Below are 18372 nucleotides of genomic sequence, written 5' to 3' on the forward strand. Positions count from 1 at the left end.
TTAGCAGTCCACTGGATACCGAAATGTAAATGACAGTATTTATCAGTAAATATGAATTCATTAAAGAATCTGCATCCTTTTAAATAATGTAATGTATAATATAGTTGTATAACCAGTCTGCTACCTCAGCCAAATTTATTTCCATAAGATCTGATTTACAAATAAACAACTTTCTGTTAAATTATTCACATCTCATAATAATTGATCTTACAGAGTTGATCTTATGCTGGAGCATATTTGATCATAAATTCAATGAAATCAGCCACTATCTTTCTGATGTTTGTCCAGCTAAATCCTTCAGTGAATAAGGTAGTAAGGATGCCAGCTGTGTTTTATGATCATCACTGCTGGAATAGGATGGTGAAGATACAAATGAAGAAAAGCTCTAATTTTTCATGTTGGACTTGTGAACATAGAATCTTACTGCAAAGAATTTAAATGGAAAAAATAAAATTTCTGCTTGTGCCACATTCTCATAAATGCCTTGTTTGCTTTTTTAGGGGAATCACAAGTAGTTTCTGAATTTTGCTGTTTTTTTAACCCAAACTTGCAAAAGCCAAAGAAATCTTAAATAAAATAGATGAAATTTATGCTCTTCTCTGTGATACCATTATGAGTTGAGAATGGACCCCCATATTTGAATTGTCTTCTTGGGTTAGATTGTATAGCAAGCTATGTTTACAGCTTAATACTAGCTGTGTATTGTTAGTCTGCCTCAAACTAATATTGCCAGCCTAGTACAAAAAGTAAGTTATTCCCCAGAATATTACTGGACTTCCATAAGCATTATGTAAAATCAAATGTTATATTCCTTTTATTTATTTCATATTTGATCCTTAAAGTGCCCTGAGTCAAGCTTTATTCTGCAACCATGAGGGCATGAATCTTTTCTGAGATGTTGACAGACAGTGTTTTGTGAATATTCTTTTTCTGTCATGTATAGCCTACGTCTATACCTCTAACTAGAGCGGAGCAAGGGACTGTCCCCTAGCCCTGAGGCCACGTGGCCACATCTGTCCTAGGTAATACCTGGGCATGCATCTCCTGTGGATTTTACATGGTCGCCCTGCAGCTACAGATGCAATTTTTTTGGGGGGGTGCTCAGTATTACTTTTTCAATTCGGAGTTTCTGGATTAATATAATGCTTGTGCCACAAATCATGGGAATTGTATTTTCAAGCCTATTGAAAATTGAAATTGTATTTTCAACCTGAGAGGGTAAGGTCTTGAGTGCCCTGCTGTATGTCAGGAGCCATGTGGAGGTGTTTGGACTGCAGTACCTGTTGGGAGACTGCAATGTGGTGGGAAGCTGGTACATGCTGCCTTTTGGGAACAGTTCCTGGCATGTTTTGGCACCTGAACTGTGTCCAGGAATGGTTTCGGAGGCCAAAATAATCCAAGGAGCAGTGTGGGCAATCAGCAGGTCAGTGGGTAGTCAGAGTCTCTCCCTGGCCCTGCTTATTTAAGCCGTAAAGGCTTTACCAAGAGATTCTTACTATTTTCTACCCCTTGCAAACTTGAGCTTATTCCCAGTGAGGTTTCCCTTATTCCTGTCAATGCAATGCCAACATCCTTTGTCACGTAGGCCTGAAGCCTTAGGGATGTTTTATATCTTCCCTTTCCTTATCCCAGGCATCCAGACTATATACATTTTACAGCTTTTCCCTCTTCAGCCTTTTCCAAGATGCTTTCTTTCTCTCTCCCCCACCAAGCCTGTCACTCAGATCCTGACATCCCATTTTTCCGTAATTATCACAATATACTTCATGTGGTCTCTCCTGACCAATACCCTTCTTCAGATCATATAAAAAGCAGCCAGTAAATTCTGCTTATTTCTTCAAGGATTGTTTAGCTCCTAACACAGGCTATATCATCCCATCATTTTTGACCTGTTTCTTATCCTTCTCAAAGCTCTCCATAATTATGCCTCTTGCTGTCTTCCTTCCTGAAGCTCGGTATTTGCTTTCCTCCTCTTCTGTCAGTGATCCCTTGGTCATATTTACTCCTTCTCCCACATGTTCTCTCATGCCTGGCCTCCCTAAATTTGTTCCCCAAATCATTCAGTCAGTCTCACAACTGCCGTATCCCTTTCTGTTAATCAGACTGGCTTGTGCCCAAACTAGGCATTTACCAATTGGTGGCAGTCCTTCGTTTCCCCGGGCTGCTGCTTAGTTTGCAAGTTGCTAGGACCTAGGAAGTGCCTTGAATGCCTGAAACTTGCCCACTTCCACAGCTTGCTATCCAGGTAGGGCCCTAGAGTGGGACCCTGATGTTTACATGCTCGTCCTAATTCTGTGGGAACACACCTGGCCCGACTTGCAGCAAAGCTCCCCAGATTTCACAGTTCCACATATGCTAAATGTTTTGAAAATCCACCTGCTTATTTGGGAGCATTAGAAGTGGCTTGAACTTTTCTGGCAGTCTGCTTCTAGTGATAGCTGGCTCTTTGGGAGGTCTGACCTTTAATGGTCACTATTATAGATAACAATTTTGATTTAGTTCTTAAATCACCCATGCTGATTTATGTCTAAATAGCACTGACTCCCTGCTTAGCTGTATCTCTTTCATGCTAGATTGGCAGGTTAAGATCTGCAAAAATAGTTCGGTATTGAGTCCCTCCCCACTCCAAGCCAGATTTTGAGTGTCAGATAGCACTGCGTCCTCACACATACAAAGATGCAAGTGCAAGCACTTACAGCCCACCTACTTCAGTAATTGATAGCTGAAATATATGGAATTTGTGATCTGGTCATTCATCTCCAACCTGTTTATAATAAAAGGGGCATGAGCTGTCATGTTAAATCTCAGCAACTTCTTTTTAAAAAGACACTTCAGTACAGAGATACATGTGGATATGTAGTACTTGATCTTTTTTAAATTCAGTGCAAAATCATGTTAGGTTTATGCCAGACTGCATACTGAAGAGCCATCAGTTTTCTCTTTCCATAATGGTCTCTGTATCTAAGAAACCCTTCTTGAAAAAGTCTAACTTACCTTCAATCTTTCCCTGCACAAGATCAAAATTAAATTCAGGCTTCTTTTAACAGATTGGCACAAGTGTATTCATCTCTTAGTACAAACAGCAATGATACTGGTTATGCAGTGGAGTTTTCAATCTGCCAAGACCTTCCTCCTACTGGAGGATTACCAATGTTCCCTTTAGAAAGCATCTCCATAACTGCAAAGAGAAGGAGTTGTGTGTTAAACCAGGAGCGTGAATCTGGAGAAGGAATAAAATATCAGACAAGAGGGTAGAGATTTATAAGGCACTGTAATGTTTCTTTTCTAGAACTTAGCTCTGTTTTTCACTTTCTGCAGCCTGATGCTGGTGTGAGTTAGTGGTGTCCCATCCCCTAATCTCTTCTAAAATCACCAGAACCAGGTACCTGAGGGTCAGGGAGCTGCAGAAAGTTATGTATGATAGGTCTGTCTAAATATATGCATATAATAATGTATTTTTGACTGCATAGCTTTGAATATATTGACGATATCCTGTCATTATATAATCTTAGTCTCCACCTCTCAATGTTTGTTAGTTCTTCGTCATGTCCCTGTCATGTTTTATCTTAAAATATGCTTCCGAAAAGACCAGTATGCCGACTTGTTTTGTGTGAGTACTTAGTTTCATCGGGTTCAGCCAGGCTGCTCATTTGCATAAAGTTAGATACATGTATATGCCTGGGGTCTATCTCCATGAGTTTTCCAGGCTTGGGGCATTCTCTTTGCCTCCAAATCTCTATCTACCTTTAATGAGCTGTATAAATAAATACAAAGTACTCCTGCTCCTTCCATAGCCATAAAAATATGTTTTATTAGCTGAGAGGTATACAATAATAGAAAAGATCAGACCAAACTGCTGTTTTAGGGAGCTGTGGGAGGACAGAACAAGTAGCTGTTCCAAATGGTTGATGGATGTGAGGCCCCAGCAAGACAGATTTGTAGGTTAACAGTGATAAATGATCTTTGGCTTCAGTGACTAAAGCGAGGTCGCCCTTCTCGGGGCACTCCCTGCATTCTGCAACCTTGCAGCAAATTCCTGGTGAAGCACTGAGCAAACAGACCAGTTCGTATTTACATTAGAATGAATTAAGACTTTTCAAACCCAAGACGGTAAAATATCAGACAAGAGGGTAGAGATTTATAACGCAGTGCTAATGTTTCTTCACCAGAACTTAGCTCTGATTTTTTTGGTTTTCAAAAGGCAATAGGTCCAAAAAGACAGCTGGATTTTTCTTTCTGTAGTCATTTAATAAGGGAAAATAGGGGGAACTTTGTTTATTGCCCTAGGAGCTGCACCCACTGCCAAATTTGAAATCCAGAGTTTGGTTGTTTTTTGTTTGGAGCGTTTTTGCTTGTATTTCTCTGGAGAGAAACAATCCAGGTTGCTGGGGGTGGGGAGAGGAAGAGCACAGAGATTTGGCTGCATTGAGAGCCAAAGGTTTATTTCAGCTTTTCCTAGGCTTTTTGGGGTGGGGAGGTTATTCCCTCTTTTTCTCCCCCCCCCCCTTTTTTTTTTTGGCTCACGTCCAGCCAGTGAGGAAATAAATATGTGAAGAAAGAAGAAAGAATGCTATGGAATGTTAACTTCGCTGGTGTATTTTCTTCCTTTTATCATGCCCCAAGATTCAGTGAAGATGATATAAATTTACCATGCCTTCTTTTAAAAAGCATAACAGAAAGGCATTCTTCCTTTAAGAGTCAGACTGTAAAAGGTGATTTTCTTTCACTCAGTTTGGTTTAAGCCTGTAAAAAGCATTAAGTGAAAAATCTGATATATTTGTTAGGGCATTTATTGCATTACTAACTTATATTTTCAGTTCTCAGTGAAAGGTTTATAGAGAACATAAACCTTGAGGAGTTTTTGTTCAGGATTAAAGATATATTTTCCCCATTTTCTGGTGAAATAACAGTTCGTAAAGTGATGTGGGTGTTAGTAATTATTTTTGGCTCTATTTATTTTCCAAGGATATTCTGTTCAACTTGCTGAGATGCAAGAAGACGACCTTTAAAAAGCACTCTCCTGATCAGAAGATGCATGCCCTTTAAAGGATTTCAGAATAATCAGAAGCTTCTGATTAAATGTTGCCACCAAGTTGTCGTTCTTCGTTAATTGCTTTTACTACAAGCTGAGACTTTCCAATAAACTATAAATCCAGCATACTCAGAAATATTCTGTCAGGGTGTAAGTAATCTTTTATATGTATTCCATAATGAAATTTTTTAATATTGGGCTAACTGGGATGCTGAAAGCTGATTGATGGTGGCTTGTAAAATCAAAAAGAAGTAATTGCGAAATTATTTCTGAGGAAAAATGGTAAGGGATGCTTCGATTTAAATTTTTTATGAAATACTTTTCCTGGGAAATATCTCTATCTCAGAGAAACTGCTGAAAACTGAGTGAGATAATATGAAATCTTAAGGCTTTTTGTGTTTAAAGAATTTGTTGTGAAAACAACTGTTTAAACAATAATAGTATACCATACCCAGCAGTCATGTTGTTTGGGATATCGCAACTTAAGAATTCCCAGAAATTAAGGAAGTTACACAATCATATCAGAGAAAGCCACATTCTCAATAGCTTAGAGAGTATATGATCACTTGACATATACTGTGTATTTGCTTTTTAAATAAGCTTATTTTTCTTCTCTTTAGTGTCTGCCACTCAGACTCCATAGTTCTCACTTCATTTGATGCTCCAGCATATATTATGCTGGCAAAAAGATACCTACTATCAAATATATAAAAAGTATTCTTTATCTAAATGGCATAGAACAAATAGGTGAAATCTGTACAATATTGTCAATTAAAAGTATTTGCTATCCTTATGCCTTAAGCTCTTGATAGTTGGCACTAGGTTTCTTTGGGAGGTTTTATAGCCCAACATATTTATTCTGAGGCATCAAACAGAGTTAAAGCTAGCCTGGATGTATGTCAGGCTGCAGAAGGATGAAAAACAGGATGCTGTTATATCTGTTGGGTATTGACTGACTCTCTTTAGGCTTAGTGTTTAAAGCTTAAATCAACCAAATTTAATTTTTAAAGGCCTACACTTGAGTTCTGCTTTCTGTATGAAGTAAACCTCTCAAACCAGATATCACAAGCAATGTGTTGCTGAAATATAGTAATAGATCTGAGAAGACCACTAAAACATGTGAAGTCTAATGCAGAAAGAACGAGGAGAAGCTAGACTTTAAAGTTTTTGTATGAGTTACGTTCAGCAGTGTCCACATAAGCAGATCCAAATGATTTTATGATCTAGTCAAGGCTGAGCTTAATAGACATTATCGAATGTGAATTGTCTTGAGGGGGTGAATCACTTCGTTGTCTGGCTTAGGTATGAACAGAGTCTCTGAAGCTACACACAACTTAGGAACAGTTTAAGTAAACCTATTTTACTATAGCAATGCCACATGACTGGTGGCAAAGCTGCTTGAGCAGCTAAGTCCTTAGGAGGACTAAGTCCTTATGATCTCTACCTGTAGGATGAAGCAAGCCACCACTTGCTCCTGGGCCAATAGGGTCAGGTCACCTTTCCCCATTGCATACCCAACCTGCCGCTGGAGCAGGAGAGCACGCTGCAGAACATTACTGCATGCTGCCATCGAGCTGCTACTGGAGTTGCCCCTTCCCCTGGGTCCCCGAGATTTATCTTCATGGGTCCCACGAACACTTTGGTTATGTGACTCAGAGTCAGGAAGACTGATCACTCTTACTCTGCTATTTGGAGAGGCTCAGCAACAGCTAGTTCTGATTTTTCTGGACTGGAGCATTACATGATTTGTCACTTCCATCTACTTGTTCTTGTAAGAAAACCAACAATTCTCAAAACAGATGAAGAGATTAACAGCTTAATGCTACATTTGGAGAAGTTCAGGAGCTGGAACTATAACTACAGCTTATGTACTGGGCCAGTAGATTCTTGTAAAAATTTACCAAGTGTATAAAAATGATATACCTAGAGTAAGTATACTTTAATTAAAAAAAAATGTTGCCTATCTTGTTAGCGCCTTCATTTGTTACATTCATTTTTTTCAGAAAATGCTGTTCACCTTGGCTGCTTCCCAGCTAATGGCATCTGTGAAACTGTTAAGTCAGAATTAGTTCAAATGGGTCAGGGTTATTACCTTGCTGGAATGCACTGAATGAACTAATCTCCACAGCTTTCCAAACAGGGCTTCGACCTTCTTGTACATCTACATTAACAGCAATACCAAAGAACGAAACACTGATACTTCTAGCCCTGTGCAGATATCCTAGTGAGAATAATTATAAATCGTTGTCATGGCTTTTGTTTTATATCTTGCTTCTCATGAGGTACCAAGCTGAAAGAGTGCAATTCAGGCAATGGCCTCCGGAGCCTGTAGGGCGAGCTTTCCTGCCCGGCTGAGTGTTTCTGAATCTAAACTGCTGCCAGCACCTCAATTTGTGATGGGGAGGAGGGACATACGACATTTGGAGATAGCTTCTTCTGAAGAACGCGCACAACTCAGCGCAAAGCTAGGCCTGTTGTTGGCAGCCTCATGCAGATGTGGGGGAGAATGCCAGAACTGAAGTACGGCCCTTGTGGCTGTGTTTGACTGTAGCTTATATAATGCATACTGTATAGTTTGGCCTGAGGTACCCCTACACTGTGCTGTAGAACAAACTCTGTATTTGGTGATTGATCAGCAACACGAGTAAAAACTTCGCTTCAGTGATCCTTTAAATGGTTTTTGCCTTTGTCCTTCAGTTTTGGTCCTCAGTACTTTCTGTGCTATTTTCCTCCCTCGCAAATCTTTATAAGGAGTAGGACACCTCCTAAAGGTAGTGGAATAAATCAGAAGTGTAAAACATTTAGAAAAAATAATTTCTGTGTTAGATTTTTGTCTTGATGTTCAGGTTTCATGCCTTTGTCTGTATCGAAAGCTAAAAGCATCTGCATCAAAATCTGTGTTCACTTGTTGCAGTGGTTTCATGAGAGCTAAATTCTCTCTCAACTCCACGGAGGTGCACGAGGCGTGTTAGGTGAGCAGTTTGTAAGCGCATTTCTGCACACTGGAGCTGGCAAGTCATTTCTTTTGAGGACAGTAGGCATTCTCGGCATGGATGTAACAACAGACAAAGCTGTTGACGTTTGGTAAAAGGGGGATGTTACTTAAGGTAAGCCCTGCTCCGATTTATGTACTACAGGGCTGCTCCTAGTAGAGTCACACACATATTCGGAGACACAAAACAGTCAAGGCTCCAAAAGGCATATCCAGATCAGCTGGTTGGAAGGTCAAATGGCTTTGCAAAGAAAACATTAACTGTAATATACAATGTTGGCACAGTTGCATGTCAAAACTCAGGAGAGGCCTAAAGCTAGGACAAGGTGGAAAGATCAAGGCAGCCGCAAGCAGACTTGGGGGAAAATCCTAAAACTGGAATATGGCCCTTGTGGCTGTGCGACTGTAGGTTAAATCATGCACGGGTTGTACAGGAGCCCTTTAGTTATCTAGAGAGGATTGCCGTGTAACAGCTTTTTCTGTAAAGCAAACTTTCAGGGTTACGGTGTGGACTCTCTAATTCACACTAATGCAGGGAATTTTTTGTTTTATTCTCTTTATATCATTAAACTTTAAACTCTGCTAAATGATATGTGATCCTAGTTAACTGTTGTTTTGTCTTTCAGTGCTTCAGGTTACAAGGGATTACTTAGAATAAAGAAGCAGAGCTGAGATTTCTAAAGGGAATTAGGTGCCTCACTCCTTTAGGCCATGCTGTAAACTGCAGTCAAGAGAAATGAATTAATGATATGCCGTGAGAATTATACCTTGAAATGGAAAATATGCCCAGTAAATGATTTTTGCTTTGGGAAGTATTTACCTCTTGCTGTTTGGAGTATATAGACAGCATATTATCTCTGTGTATTTTAACGCCCATTTGTCTCAATTATCAATGTGAATTTGAGCTGCATTCTTCACTGCATTTAAAAGCAAATCACCCCAAGTTCAGAAGTTCACTGCACATGCCCAAAACTTTTTTTTCTCAAAAGTTTAAACCAAACTTCAGTGATCTTAGTCATGTTCTGCTTGACCAAATACTTATCTTGCTTTGCAGTAGAAAGACATTTAAGCCTGTTTTCTGAAATTAAATCAAATTCTTGTAATCCAATGGGATTTACAACTGTTCAAATTTAATCAGGTTCATATATATTTAAAGTGAGATAGGTTAATACAGTGTTTTTGTTCAGCAAAAGCAGTATATAGTTTTTGAGATTAAGTTGAAAATCAATGTGTTTTTGCAAATGTCATCAGAGTACGCCTGTAAAAATATTCACAGTATATCTTATAACAATACTAGGTATTATTTAATGTTCCTTGCCAAAGGTTTCTCTGTATTTTGCTGTAGACCACATTTTCTGAAAGTATGTATGCTGTCATGGCTGATAACTATTCCTCAGTCATTAGAGTGACAGTAAGTGAAGCGTGAATATTGAGACTTGCCATATCATGCATGCCAAGTAACTATATGGCCCAACTGCTGTGAGACAGAACATGCTATTATGTTTTAGACACAAAGCCATATTGTATGAAATTCCATCCTGTCACCATACTGAAGGAGGTGTATTTAAAAATCAAATCTTTTTTCTCTTTAGCTCTTTTTGTTAACTTTTCTGTATTAGATACTTAACTACTGAACCCCATCAGAAAATTCAGCCTTTGTCTCTGTTGAGGAATCACGTTTCAAACTTACATCAGACAAATCATTCATGTTTTTGGGAGGAGATTTTGAAGAGACTATTGGCCAAGAAAAAAAGGAAGGAAACAAAACGAAATTTTCCCACTGAGGTTAGGCACTAAATGGGTTTCTCCAAACAATTCTGATATAGTAGATGTATTTCAGTACATGATCATACAGTGCATTTTTCATAAATAAAAGAATAGCTTGTCCTTAAACAAAGCCACGAAATTAGTCACACATTCCACTAAGGCATCAGTTGCAAGACTGACAACCTCAGGGTGGCACAGACATATTTCTTCTGCAGTGTCCACTGATTTCCAGAAATGACCTTAGCAGAAGATATGGTTTTTAGAGAAGAATTTCTGCATTGCTGTGCAAATCTCCATAAACAGAACCAAAACTTTTATGTAGATTTAAAGATACAGCTGAGCTTAACTAGAAGTAATGATTTGATGCATGAGCTACTCGGATGACCTTTTTTGGTCTGTATTACAGAGAAGGTCAGACTTGATCATTATGGTCCCTTCTGACTTTAAAATCTATAAATGCTTGGGAACATAACAATACTAATAATGTAGCAACTGGAATCTTCAAAGCACTGTATAAACAACTAATCCTCCCAACACTATTCTACATATTATAAGGGCAAATAAATGTTAAAATTAGAGCCAATTGAACTATTTTTTCAGCCTATTTGTGCAATGAATTTAGTATTTTTTCTATTTACTAATTTTAAGACTGGTTCTAATTTTTACTGATTTATTCACAATTATTTCATCAGTAGATGTGGTTAGATTGCAGCCCCAGGTATTTTTCTTGTTTTTATATTCTGTTTATTATCTGCTGATTATTTGATATTTGTCTTTGGCTTCTTGACCCATCTTCTTGGTGAACTGGTATCTTTTTGATTTCTGGACTGGGAAGGTGACTTCGATTTCTTAAACTGTTCCCACTTAAAATATTTTCAATTTATTAGTACATCTGCTTTTTTTCTTGTTAAAGACACCTTAGCAGTATACCAGACACTTTGACCATTCATTCAGTCAAAATTTTGGCACTACTGTATTCAAGAGCACCAAGGAACTGGAATGTCATCACCCATAATTTTAACTACAATTCAGAACTCATTAATGTTTGAATGTTTTTTCTTGATGTTTTGGCTCCCTTAATTAGCATTTTCACTGTACCTATGCAGCAACTAATGAATGGTGCAATTCTTTTTCTTACATTGGAGGATAATATTTCACTACTTAAGTTAGTGACCCCATTTTTGCGTCTTAACAGGAGCTTTCATTTAAGACAGAACATGTTTACTTTGGTTCCTAAAAAAGGATGCAGCTAGCTGTGTGTGGGAAATAAAAAACTTTAGTGAAATGATTTGCCAAGACCTCTCAGCAAATAATTGGCACAGGTGGGATTAGGACGCAAGACAGGCCTCACTGACTCAATATAATCACTGGTCCTTGGGAATGTTAGATGTGTAGAAGAATTAATGCAAGTTTTCCCTGGGTATTTTGCCCTCCTTTTCCTTTTCTTAGTTAAGAATAGCCTTTTCTCCTGATAGTTTGCTGTGTTCTCTAATGAACTTTTCTTGTAATTTTTACAAAAGCTGAACGAAAAAAGTCCACAATGTGATAGCGTAAGAAGTCTAGAATCAATCCTTTTGCAGAACTTAATTTACAGTGACTGTTTCATTCAGTATGCCTTTATTTTGTCATGAATTGGAAGTGAAAAAGAAGATACCCAGCAGAAATGCTAGAATTTTCTTCTGTATAACCTAGAGTAGCAATATCAAACCCAAATCCTGGGAATTCTGTAAGATTATGGCTGATGAGAAATAAAGTCTTAGAGTGGTCAGCAGTTCCACGCAATTGTTGATCCCCAGATAATTTCTGGACAAATATCCTATCTGTTCTCAAGGATAGATCAGATAGGCATGGTATTCAAAAATTGCTATATTGCACACACATGCTAGAGATTCAAAAGGCAGCCAGTGGTATATTTTTGGCTCATTATAAATAGCATATCATCCATATGCTAACATACAATTTAGTATACTAAACACTTGTATTTGCTACTATGTGCAAAAATCTCAAGAGGAAAGTCTGCAGAGATGCTTTTGACTTTTAAAATTTAATAGATGATGCCTATTCACACTGAGTGTAGCATGGGCATAGACAAAACGTTGTGTCTGTGACATTGGTGAGTTATAAATTCTCACTGGATTAACTTTTTTTTTAATTTAGCGTTTCAGTGTTGTCTCTTCATTGTTGGAGATAGTTTTCACTAGTGCACACACTACTGACTGTTGCTTATAAATTATGCCATTGTCATCCCTACATTAAGTACAGGAAAATGAAAGAATAGCTCTGTTTCATACATCTTTCTTGAATGGTATTCCAGAAAGCCAGCTTGAGCTGACGGAGAATGAGAATTTGCCTGAACCATGCTGTAAGATTATTGATTTTAGAGGAAAATAACAAACTCTGTTTCAAATACTGCAGTATTTTGGACTGCAGTCTACTATATCTGTATTTGTAAACTAGTGCAATGAAAATAAGAGACCTTTTATACGTTTTGGCATTTCTACCTGACGAGATCCTTACTGAGCAAAGACATGTTAGAATTTGTAAAGTTACTTACTGGTAATAGCAGTATAATCAATGTGCACAAGATACAGCACCTCTGTTCTGCTCGCGTATTACAAAAAGTTTGGAGGGTTTTAAGGCTTAGGAGGAGGCCATAGGATACCCAACCAAAGCCTCATTCCGCTGATTACTATTTTACTCTTTCCTCTCCAGATCTATTGTTTTTTAATCTATCTTTTTTTGTGTGTTTTGACATAATATCTCTAAGCATATTGCTCCCCATAAAACAATGAGTTTTCTCAGAATTCCCTGGGCAGCTCAGAAAATAAATTTATTTCATGTAAGATTGAATGTTTGCATTGCATTAATAGCTAATGAAGAGTCAGCACCCTGCCATATATATGTATATGCCATGTATATGAAAAATAAGAAGTCAGTACTTCCCCAAAGACAAGTGCCTATGTGTAATGTGATACATATGTAGTGTGTTAAGCATTGTTGGATTTTAATATTTGATATCTCATAAAGTTGTATAAATACTACTGTTATTTTCAGCTTGTATTTCATGTTTTTAGATACTAATAACCATTTGTTTCCAGCCCTGTAAATTCTCAACCTGTCAGTGTGTTCAAATAAAATGTAAATGGAAAAATCCATACAATAATAGCCTGCTTTCAAAATGCTCTTGCTCATGAGGAGTAAGTAGGTAGGGCATATGTGATATGCCGTATTATGTGCTTTATAGATGTAAAATTTGGACGGATTTTGAGATACTGGCCCAGAAGTAATTCATTGACTCCTTAACCTGAGCAATGTATTTCCTGCAACTGCTCCAAAAGAGACTTTGCCTTCACAGTGGCTAGCAAGACTCAGTGTTTCAACGGTGCTGACTGCAGATGGTATTAGTAAACTGCATAAAGAAATCGTTTTTGAGAAAAACAAAAAACTTCTCCTTGTTTGTGTTTCAGGCTGAGCTATGTGAATCATGCAGAAGATCTAGCCTCCAAACTACTCCAATGTTTCCCAAAGAGCAGATTGTCGGCACAGGCAGCCCTGAGCCATGAGTATTTCAGTGATCTGCCCCCACGGCTATGGGAGTTAACTGATAGTGAGTATAACCACCTCTGAATTTATTAAAAATAAAGATACTAGTTTATACAGATGTGTATGTATGTATACTTGTATGTATGCAAGCACTCACATGCAAACACCTTTGTGCACATGCACACCCACACACAAAATACGTGAGTGCAACTGTGTAGCTGAAATTACAGTTAGCTTGACACAGGAAAAAATGGATTCTTGTTTTGCTATCTCTGCTCTGCAGTCTGCAGCTAGCTATCTTTGTATTTGATTATGTGTGCAGCCAAGAGAATTATCTGAATTGTCATAAAGCAAAAGGAAAAATACAATTTACATATTTAGTGCTTTTCACTTTATAACACACAGTACTTTTTAACTAGCTGCAGCATATAGTATAAAAATCCAGCAGGGTTTGATTCACAGAAACTGTATCTGTTATAACAGTAACCTTTAAGAAAGGACTTGACATTCAGAAATCTGAGAAACACAAACTAGACAATTGGTTGATTTGTTGAATTAAACTGTATAAGAAGAGGATTACAGATGATATTATTAACTGAGAATTCTTTCAGTATTTACATACGTCTTTTAATTTTTTTAATAAACAAAATGCATTCAAGTTGACTTGGCAAAAATGTTCCTATCAACACATGTGCTGTCAATTCTCTCTTAAATATTTGTAAATCATTTATATTATACAGCTCCATATCTTTTTCCAGAGTGTTAAAATATTACCACACATGCTATTTTTGATTCAGAGAATGTTCTGAAGGTTTCACAGGGGAATAGCAATCATTATTTTGATTTAAATCAATATGGTGAAGAAAAGCATGCTTTTAGTAGAGTAGTATATGCTATTTTCTCTTTTCAAAGGTACATCCATTAACAGAACATTCATATTCAGTACACAAAGACAAAAATCTCTGGTTGGAAATGCAACCCTGGCACATACGTGCGTAAACATGGCTGAGAGAAGTTGTCACTTGTGACAAGTTTGTTTATAAAAAGGAGTTGAATATTATTCAGCAATAGAGTTTGTTTACTTCAGTCACAGGTAGAAAAATTTCCTCTTCCAAAAGTTTAGCTATTCAGTATTCAACACTTGTAACAGCTACGGGCTGAACTAGTTCTGTGGACTGGCAGTCCAAGTATCCCACTCTGACTCTGCTCTGAAGACTGCTGCCCAGCTGGTAGAATATGAACATTAAAATTAACTAGCAACACTAAGATTTTGTCCCACACAGGCTCTGCTGTAGACCTTGTCCTTGCTCTGCAAAAGACCCCCAGTTTCTCCTCTGCCCACACCACTCAGCTTTCTGACTGCGGTACCTTAGAAGCTGGAAATTCGAAAGATTCAGTGTTGAAAGTCTGTCTTTTCTGAAACCGTGATGCAAAGAGATTCATTACTTCAGGACTAATGAAACATCAAGAATGCCAGTTCATTTATCCTTTTTCCACTAAACGGAAAACAAAAATCACTCTGCATTGGTGACATCTCAATCCTTCTGACTGTGTGATTTAGTCTAGCCAGGATTTTGATAGTCTATGAATTCTGAATTCTGATGTAGTACTTTTCTGTTAATATGGACTTATTACCCACTTGCCACTTAGTTTATCAGTCAGTGGCTAAATCCAGTTCTATCAGTGAAGTAAATGCCTACACATTATCACTCTGCAGCAGGCTGCCAACAGAGACAGTCTTGTCCTAGTCATTAACAAGCACAATGTATGCAGAACACCAGAGGGGAATTAAAACCACAAAAAATACCTCAGGGTGGTATTTTTAATATGAGAATTTAATTTGTAATTTCACAGATTAAGAATTTTGGCTGCATTAATCCTTTTATCAGCTCACAGCAGGTTATTTGCAGAAGCATAACCATAAGGCGATATTCATTGGCAGAAACACGTCTTTGCATAACGTTAAACATCAGGAGCAGTGAAACCTTTTGAAGGGGGGAGAATAAAGATGAAAAATCATTATATTTTAAAGCAAGGTTCTTCTAAATGCCTCCAGTAAAATTTTGAGTTACAGAAAGACTATTTCTGTGTCTAGTAGATAATCATTATGAAGCATAAATCCAGATGCAAGAAAGGACAATCCCAGTATCAAATACTACAATCATTTCTATTTCGTATGACTTGGATATACTTGTAAACATATTTACAAAACAAAGAAGTCATATACTTTGGAGACTTGGGAAAATGTTTACTGTGTAGTGAAATTACCAGTTTTTGTTATTCTAGTTGTCTGGGTTAATATTTTACATTGGGAAAGACTTCCTATTGATAGTTAATTAAATGTAGATATAAATACATTGAGACTTTATGCAAAACAGAAGTGTGTGTGCACAATCTACTGTCCTGTAATCAAAATACCATTACGACTTTACAAATCTGTGCAGTGGAGGGTATTCATCATAGAATATATTTTATACAATTTACTCCTACTGCTGAGTTGCAAATTTGGGGATGTAACACTAAAAAACAAGGAAAGACTCATAGGTGTGGAGGAGGGAGAAAGAAAGAGAGGAGGAAAATCAGTAAATGGTCTTCTGTCAGAAAATATTGATTGATTGGAATTGTATGCCTTGAATTTTTTTAGCGAACCTAATTATCCTTAACAGTTCAAGAGAATGAAATCTAACACAATAGCTCAGTTCTACTGGTATCAAGGTTTTGAAGATGGAATACATGATGTCAAATTATTAAAGAACCTTGCTGTATTTTTCTTATATATTTCCAAATGCTATCAAAGAGGAAATTTTAAAATGGCAAATATTAATTATACGGTGGTATGACAAGTAAACAGACCAAAAAAAACCCCTGAAAACATATCTTTTTAAAAACTGTATACAGCTAAGAATGGTTGCATCACATAGCTTCCGTCATAATTCATGTAATTTCTTTCCATTTAAAATTTTTATGGTGCTTATTTGCATAAATAGGTTGTATATGTGAAAACTGTATCTATTTATTCAATTTTGTGTTTCTCATATATATATTAACTGATATTTTAAAATGAACTTTTGGGGAACTATCCAAGTTTCTGAACTGGTGCCCTTTTTTGCAGTGTCTTCTATTTTTACTGTACCGAATGTAAGATTACAGCCAGAGGCTGGAGAAAGCATGAGAGTCTTTGGAAAAAACAATAGTTATGGCAAAGGTGTATCAAACAGCAAACACTGAAGAATACCTACGCTCACAAGAGATGATGCAGGTAAGATGATTATTATTAGATACTTCTTTGAAAATACTGTTTGCTTTAGTTCCCTTTGGAGAAACAAAATATGAAATTGAACGGTGCATTTCTTAAATTGCTCTTGTTGAGGGAGATAATCTGTTTTTGCAATATAGATCATGAGTAAGAGTAAGTTCCTGGCCTTGTGGGCAGGATCAATGTGACTGACAGGTTGAGAATATTGCAGAAGTCAGCGCCAGCAGATTAAGTACTAGGTTGTCTTTAATTTGGACTGATGTTTTCTTCCCTAGTAAGGCATGGAGCAAGAAAATATATGCTACCTGTTCTGCTGTTACACTTTGGTGCAGGGACAAAAATGGTTAGTTTGGTAGGTCTGGTAGCCTTAACTCCTGGACAGCAGAAGGATGTTCTTGATGGAGACAGAGGTGCTGACACGCTCATGAGTTTCATCTTTCCTACTAGAACTGGTTTTGTTCTCGGATGGCTTTCATTTGATACCCCTTCTTTTTAATGGTAGCTATTACAGCAGTGAAATATTGTGCAAGGTGACTTCCGATGCTCGAACAGTAGAATAGAACCTGCGAAGGGCAGGGGAGTAGGGAGGCTGCTTAAGGAGTAACTTAAAATAAGGGAATGGCTATTGTTATATCACTCTCTTAACTCTATTCTGTCCATATGCATCACCCCAGTACTGGTTCAGTGGGACTTACCACGAGACAAACTCCTGCACATTAGCAGTATTAGATGTTCTGCCAAAGCTTGTTGGTTTTTTTTCCTTGAGACAGGAACAACAAGATGTATTTTCATCTATTTTTCAAATCTGTGAAATAATTTATGGTAGCAATTGTATATAAACGCAATTTTTTTAAGTATGTGTGTGTGTGTGTGTGTATGTATAATATAAGAAGCATACAGGATATAAAAGAAACACATTCATATATATGTTCACACTCATAATAATTTCATACTCATAATGTTTTATAAAATATCCAAAGTACAGATTTGTTTCAGTCAAAACCCAGGCCTGCCTCTTTTTATAGTCACATTTGCTTTTCAATGTTAAGTCTGTTATAATTTGTTTCATGTGACTAGTATCAAATAACTTGATATGGAAGTTCTAGGAGCTGGGATAAATGTAAATGCTGTTCTTGCACCTATCCAAAGGTATAGTCTGATATTCATGTAGCTGACAGTCTCATTAAGTCTATCCTTAGCTATGCCTGCTTGTTGCAGTATCACGTGTCGACTTTCCCTAATGAATTATATTCACTGTTTTGCTGTTACACATTTGCGTGCAATTTTTGTTAACTCTGTAATATTGTGGAGGTTGTCTGCATGACAGACAACGACCACTGAAAGCTGAAATGAATAGATTTCAGCCCTGACAACCTGGCCCAGTTTTTGCACATGCTCTTCTCCAGCAAACCATTTAAGATTTTCTAATGTCAGAAATGAGGCCGCCTCAGAGCAGTCTGTTTACATCTTTATTGACAAGCTAATCCCTACTTTTTCCTGGGGCTGTGTCCCTGCAGACATCTCTTCAACCTTGTCTGTTCCAACGTGACATATCATCCATCTAAAGTAAATTTAGAATGTGCCCATCTGTGCTAAAGACCTTTTGTGTGGAAGCTTATGTACAGAATCTCATTTCTAATGTACAGAATCTCCTTTCTGGTGCCTCCAAACAAATGTAATTTTGCATTTGTACAAAAATATGCAATAGAAAGTTTGTATTTGAAAATTAGCATGTAAAATAGCATACAAGAGAACAGTTTGATGATTTCTACTGGACACCTA

At 37.4% G+C, this 18372-nt stretch overlaps 1 protein-coding gene across 4 annotated transcripts in view; it reads left to right on the plus strand.

The window, feature by feature from the left end:
• The window catches only part of CDK14 (cyclin dependent kinase 14), a 330859-nt gene that overhangs the window by 248436 nt on the left and 64051 nt on the right, over window positions 1–18372 (plus strand). For all 4 annotated transcript variants that reach the window (XM_064506052.1, XM_064506050.1, XM_064506048.1 and 1 more), the window contains 2 exons: window positions 13259–13398; window positions 16447–16593. In XM_064506052.1, coding sequence (XP_064362122.1) covers window positions 13259–13398; window positions 16447–16562 — 256 coding nt within the window. In that variant the 3' untranslated portion in view covers window positions 16563–16593. The remainder of the gene's footprint in view (window positions 1–13258; window positions 13399–16446; window positions 16594–18372) is intronic.

Source organism: Dromaius novaehollandiae, chromosome 2 (assembly GCF_036370855.1).
Source record: "Dromaius novaehollandiae isolate bDroNov1 chromosome 2, bDroNov1.hap1, whole genome shotgun sequence".
NCBI lineage: Eukaryota > Metazoa > Chordata > Aves > Casuariiformes > Dromaiidae > Dromaius > Dromaius novaehollandiae.